Genomic DNA, 6,764 nt, shown 5'->3' on the forward strand with positions numbered 1-6,764 from the left:
AGGCAATGAAGGGGGTGATGGGGCAGAAGGCAATGACTGGGTTGACAGAGAAGGCAATGATGGGGTGATGGGGCCGAAGGCAATGATTGTGGTGATGGGGAGGGCAATGATACGGGTGGTGGGGGAGAAGGAAATGATGGAGGTGATGGAATGGGTAATGATAAGGTGGTGGGGAGAAGGAAATAATGGTGGCAGTGGAAAGGACAATGATGGGGTGGTAGGGAGGAGGCAATGATGGAGGTGGTGGAATGGTCAATGATATGCGGTTGTGGGGGAGAAAGTAATAATGGAGGTGGTGAAGAGGGCAATCATGGGGGTGAGGGAAAGGGCAATAATGGCATGTGGGGGATTTATAATCGATTTAAGAAAAGGGGGAAGTGGAAGAAGACGTTATTATCGATTATTATGTCTAACAGAGTCCCTTAGTATAAAGTTCTCACTTATGTAAAGCACAGTCCCTTAGCTTTGTCACCTTAAAAGGAGGGGGGCCCAGACACATTTCCTGCACAGGAGCCCCAGGCTGTCTGTGTCCGCCCCTGCCCACATCCCTTCCCTTGGTGAACTCATATGGGATCTAATTGTAGGATGTGCTAGGTCTTATTGCAGCGCCCCAGAGTCCTGGTCGTTGCAGTACTGTTGCTCCGCCACTAAGGGGGTTATGGTACGTCTGATGGCACTGAAGGAGTTCACCTGACCAGGTATCACAGACATCAATACACTTCACAGTCTGGCCTCCAGGGGGAGCTAAGGGTGCTATGTGTTAGGCCACTCCTCACAATCTGGTAAAACTGGGGGTTAGATAGGAAGTGAGTGAGAAGCTGACTGGGTTGGAACCAGGCAACATCCTGTGGCAGAGGGTGTTGCAGGGGAAGATTCAGGGGGGTCCCTGTCAGGGGTGGGATCCTGACAGAGGCCTCGCGAACAGAAAGAACGTTACGGGACCGCGCCTGCACTTCATTGCGGCGGTACCCCAAGAAAGGACAAGAAGCGAGGTATATTGTGAAGAGTGAGAAACGAGATCAACGCAACAAGGAGAAACACCAGTAGGAGTCGTGCTGTAAGACGAGGCAACATCCTACTGGCCGGAAACGCCGAGGAAGTATTGAGCGCCAGGCCTTACTTCAAACCTATGGCAGGACAGTCAGTTATAGGCGGGCTGTCTCACCCAAATCACCTAAGCAGACATAGGGGGCAACAGTTGGAGAGGGGCGACTCTAGGGTCCCGGAAGACCTCCAGGCCTACCCGTCATACGGGTGCGTACTAGCCATATCATCTGTGGGACGAAGAAGAACATCAAAAGCAGTTGTGAGGGAACTTCAGAAACAGACACAACAGTTGTGAGGACTATCCCGTGGTGCTAAGCAGGGAAGGACTACAACACACAAGCGCTAGAAGGTAGGGACAGATTTCCACCTGCAAAGGGAACTCTGGAGGTGCCATTGGACTGGCCAGTCTCAAACAGACTTGTTAACCGTACTCCGGATTGAGGAGCCTGAAGCCTTCAGTAAAGAGGTAAAGAGACTGCAACCTGGTGTCCTCGTTATTCGCCGTGACCTGCACCACACCACAACATCATCACTCTCCACTTTCACTGGACGCCCCTCAGCAGGGTCACGGACCGGGTCTAGCCACTGTGACAACCCCAGAACCAAGACAGAGAGGCCCGGTACCGGGTACCCCTCGGCCCTGCGGCAGTGGGGGCGCTCCATTATGGCTCCCCAACATTCATGCTAACTTTGCGCTGGAGATCCCAGGCTGGAGATATCATGGTCATGCTTTCTATCACGGTTTTACCGTTATGTTCGTCCCTTTTCTATCATGTCAAAACTGTGTCTCCCTTAAATATCAGATCACTGCATTTCCAATATTCATCACTAACCACTGGCTCCAGAATGTCTGAGATCAGTACTTAGAAAAGAGGAACTTTATCACTTCTGAATATGGGAATCCTAGCCTTGGTGCCTGGTTCTCAGGGCAAATCTTGTGTTCTAAATCACCTGGTCACTGCAGGAGGTTCTACTTCAATGAAGGTTGAAGTATCAGCTCTCTCTCACTTCCCCAGATCTATTTAGTTTCTCACTTCCCCAGTTACAATTAATCCCATATGTTTAATGTGAGGGTGATGTGTCCCCTCTATGGAGATGTCTTTATGGATTTTAATTAGGATTGAAGAACTAAATTGATACTTCATTGATTTATTATTATTATTATTTATTTATATTTATTTATTTATGTGTAATACTCATGCAATATGAGAAAACAGTTCAGAAGTCGGAGGCTTGGTTAAAATTACTGAAATCATGTGACATCCAATTAGTATTGTTTCAGGTACTGCTGATTACAGAGTGACTCATTTATTCCCAAAATTCAGTAGGCAACTGTACCTACAGCCCATCGTGCAAGTGGGCTCTCTATACCTGGGTGTAATATCAGATGGTAGAATACACCCGCATGAACAGTGAATAGTTTCAGTGTTGAAGCTGCATAGCAATATTTTATTTATATGATTGTTATATATTTTACACAGTTTTCTTCACAATGTACAGAAACATTTGTCTTATTTCTCAACTATGGGTGTTATAAAGCTGTTGCCAACTTTGCACAGTCACACTGGTTTTCACATGTTTCTAATTCCTAATTTCCTTTGACCTGTACAGTTGCTGATTTCTCAATGTAGTTTAGTAATAGCAGTTAGTTGTGTAAACTGAACCGTTATCGGGCAATTATAAAGGTGCAAAACCTGTAAGAATGATGAACTTGATTTCCATCAGCAACATGGACCATCGTCTCATCATTCTAGTAGCACTCTGGGTAGGCCAGATAGATGGAGGTGAGTACTAGATGCATAAAACAGGTTACATTTTTTTTTACAAGTAATTGACTTTACAAATTTGCAAGTCTATCAGAGTCTATGCATTTTTTGTATTGTTTGTGCATGGTATCTAAAGTAGACACCACTGCTTACTAGAGAAAGAGCTGACATGGCAATAATATGGGTCTACAACACATGAAATTTATTATGTAAAAGGGTAGAAGAAAGACTGTTCATTATTACTTTTTAACAGTTCTTAGTACCTTTAGTACCTAAGGATTATCTATCTTTGAAGGACTGATTATAACAATGTAATTTCAAGAGTTTTTACATTTTCACAATTTTTTTATATATTTTTTTATGTTTGTTTTGTTCAGGAATTTTCCGTACTGAAATTGTTGGGGGCAGAGAGGCTGTTCCCAACTCTCATCCTTACATTGCCTCTCTTCAGTTAAGACGTCAGCACTTCTGTGGAGGATCCCTCATTGCCCAGCAGTTTTTAATGACAGCTGCACATTGCTTATCAGACATGTAAGTATCTTGTTTATAAGGTAATTATTACTGTACGTATGCAAAGGGCTATGATCAGGGTAGTACAGGCAAGATACCTATGGGATTCAATGTTTCATTTGGAGAACAAGAGACCTCTTTAGCTAAGAACAATCCTTTGTCCTGCAGTAACTTTCTATCCAGTGATCATATTGCTTCTTCCTCTGAGCTCTCCATGCTTTAGTGCTCATCATAGCTCAAATTCCCACTGCATACCAATAAAGGGAATCTGTCTGAAAACAGCATGCTGTAGGGGTTAAATGCAGATTCCAGGAATGCCTCTCTTATCAAGCTCTGTGCTGTTGTGTCAATGATCATATTGCTTCTTCCTCTCAGCTCTCCATGCTCTAGTGCTCATCATAGCTCACATTCCCACTACATACCAATAAAGGGAATCTGTCTGAAAACAGCATGCTGTAGGGGTTAAACACAGATTTCAGGAATGTCTCTCTTATCAAGCTCTGTGCTGTTGTGTATTTGCAATGATTGTTTTAGCACCAGGAGCTTATCATTGCTGGACACAGCAGCACATGCCTGGCAGTCTGACCCGCCCCCTCCTGTGATAAGCAGCTCACTGTCTATGGACTTTGTACATAAAGAGCCTGGCGTGGGTGGTAGTAGCTTTCTCAGCTCTGCTGCATTGCTAAATCTAAAAACTTATTGAGTCAGAAACACTGCACCCAGTAAACTAAGCGATACATCATTGGATTCAGGGTCTCTTTGTCCACATCACGGCACTCTCATATAAGGTAGCAAAAACCTGCTCATCGATTCCCTTTAATAGATGAGTGTAAGTCACCATAACTAATTATCACAATAGCCAAACCATAGCCAAATATATATATATATATATATATAATTATATTCCATCTACTGTATATACATATTGTATTTTTCCCTTTTATCATTCAGAAACCCAAGAGAAGTGATTGTGGTATTGGGGGCTCATTCTCTAAGTAGCAACGAAGCCTCCAGACAAACATTTAGAATTTCTAGAGTCTTCGAAAACGGTTTCAACCCACAGACACTTGAAAATGATATCCTTATTTTACAGGTGAGATGACCGCAATGTTCACATGAGACATCATTTAGTAGGCTTAGGCTGGCCATTCCTACTATATGACTGTCACCCAAGTGAGCTGACATTTTCATACAAAGGAGGTTTCATTTAGATGAGCACTTATATGTTCTCTATGAGAAAGCCACTGATTAACATATTGGCTGCCGTATTATCTCTGGAAGAACAATATGAACTGTAGTCCTAAATAGAACATGTGTGATCTACATATTCCCCAACCATCAAAAGATTGACGCTCTCATACACATTAGACTGTTGGTCGAACCCTTCGTTGTCAGTGGTTTTGGCCAATAATAGTCTAAAGTGTGTGAGGGCCTTACCTTAACAATTCTCCCACATATTAACTGATGAAATTGTTTTCTGGTTGTGTCTTGTTGATGCAGCTTGATAGGAGAGTAACTCTGAACTCAAGAGTTAATTTGATTGAACTACCACGAGTCAATGAGACAGTTCCTGCTGGGACCCAGTGTATTACTTCAGGATGGGGGCGACTGGGAACGCAGGCAAGGATTCCAGACCGTCTTCAGGAGCTCAGTGTCACAGTGACTGGCAGTGATTTGTGTCGTCCCAACAACATATGCACTGGAGTATTCATGCGTCAGGCTGGCATATGTTTTGTAAGTAATGCAACACAAGTGGATGATAAGTGGAATACGGACTATTGACCCTCCTCTAAAAATCGACCAGTGAGTCAAAGTTCATTAGTGATCAAAATCTTAGGAGGCAGTTATAGGGTACATATATATATTTCATAGCTTTGAATATATGGTGTCATAACTATAGTTGGAGCAGAGCTTCCCGTCAGACAATGGCTGTTATGTCACTGGCACCCAACAACTTATAATGGGGTACACAAAGTCTCATGAATTTTATAAGAAAATAGTGATGCTATATACAGTGTGTATAATTTTATTTTTTATAAAAACAGGCAGTGATGGTAGCATGGTGCACAACCTTAGGCTATGGTGTGAATAAAATAGGACTATAATTAACTGGGTATTTTCAATCTTGCTTCATACAGAACTAAACATAGTTTGTTTGCAATGAGTGAAATTAAAGTTGCAAGAATATAAATAAAATAGGTCCCAATAAAAACATTTGTTTTCCAGGGAGACTCTGGGGGACCTCTCGTATGCAATGGGGAGATTCAAGGAATTTCTTCTTTCATAATCCAGAGTTGTGGAAGTGGCGTAGCTCCTGATTTCTTCTCAAGGGTTGCACTTTTCCGAGACTTCATTGATCGTTCCATCAGTAGCTGACATTGCAGAGCAGTCTTCTTTTCCTGATACAAAATTGAAAATGAAACCATTGCCTTTTACTACTTTCCATTTGGCTCAATTACAAAGTGATGGAAACGTGAGAAATAAACATGCATGATATAAAACTGTAGGTTTCTGTTGCATTGTTGTTTTGTTGTTTCTTTTATCAATCTGTAAGTGAATATTTCACACAGTAATGTCTAATTTCCTTAAAGGTTTGTCTTGTGCACATTCGACCACATGCATTCTATAAAGAAATGGGTTACTGACCAGCAAATAAAATATGATTCCTACCATCGTTGTTTCAAGGGTGGTGCCTAGGTGAAGCCCACTTTTAGTCAATTTAGGTTACTGCTACATGTGGCTTGTGCTTCCATAACTGGTGCGAACTTGTATCAAAAATGCAAGACGTGGTTAGAAATTTTGCGTGAAAATAGTGGCAAATCTAGTGGAGTCTGCCTGCTCTGTTCTCTTATAAGTCCCTGTATAAATGATTGTCTGTTACTACAACAATCAAATCTGTTACAAATCTGTTACCCCATGGTCACTGAGAAAACCTATGATGCAATCAGATAAACAAATCTAGGTAAGAGGATATAATGGGAAGCAGGTGCGTCATCACATAGAAAATGACTGCAATCATGTTATTTGGCATGTTTTATCTGTAACATTATTCTTGGTGTTTTGTCACTTTAAAGACTATAAAACCATTTGGGGACATTTTAACATAAACGGAAGCTATCAGAATGCAAGGTTTTTGTGCTGTAAATGTAGTTTTTTATATTTTTGGCAAAGTTTTTTTCTGTTCTACATGACAAACTGTATTAAAGGAAATCTGTCGGCAGGATTTCATCTTCCAAACAATTGATATATACATAAAAAAAACAAAGACAAACATAATGATTGAATACCCAGCAGCAAATAAATAAACCACAATAGTCTATGAAAATAATATAGATTACTTAGTTAACATGCTTTTTATCAAACAAATGCAAAAGCCATCCCACCACTTCATAGTGACCCTTATTGGGACAGTCCTAACTCTAATATTAATAACCTTACCAT

General features: G+C 41.5%; 1 protein-coding gene across 1 annotated transcript; it reads left to right on the forward strand.

The window, feature by feature from the left end:
- Window positions 1-2,687: 2,687 nt before the first annotated feature.
- On the forward strand, window positions 2,688-5,829 carry LOC143766607 (myeloblastin-like). Its single transcript, XM_077254414.1, has 5 exons — window positions 2,688-2,831; window positions 3,191-3,344; window positions 4,275-4,416; window positions 4,824-5,057; window positions 5,550-5,829. Exons 1-5 carry the CDS (start codon window positions 2,750-2,752, stop codon window positions 5,697-5,699), a joined length of 762 nt encoding a protein of 253 aa, XP_077110529.1. The 5' UTR covers window positions 2,688-2,749; the 3' UTR covers window positions 5,700-5,829.
- The last annotated feature ends 935 nt before the right edge of the window (window positions 5,830-6,764 follow it).

This window comes from Ranitomeya variabilis, chromosome 1 (assembly GCF_051348905.1).
Source record: "Ranitomeya variabilis isolate aRanVar5 chromosome 1, aRanVar5.hap1, whole genome shotgun sequence".
NCBI lineage: Eukaryota > Metazoa > Chordata > Amphibia > Anura > Dendrobatidae > Ranitomeya > Ranitomeya variabilis.

Excerpts from the sequence above, each read along its gene's own strand:
- LOC143766607 (XM_077254414.1), top strand. The coding sequence starts at position 2,750 with ATGATGAACTTGATTTCCATCAGCAACATGGACCATCGTCTCATCATT. Across the intron at positions 4,417-4,823 it reads ATGATATCCTTATTTTACAG|CTTGATAGGAGAGTAACTCT; the intron begins GTGAGATGACCG and ends TTGTTGATGCAG. Across the intron at positions 5,058-5,549 it reads GTCAGGCTGGCATATGTTTT|GGAGACTCTGGGGGACCTCT; the intron begins GTAAGTAATGCA and ends TTTGTTTTCCAG.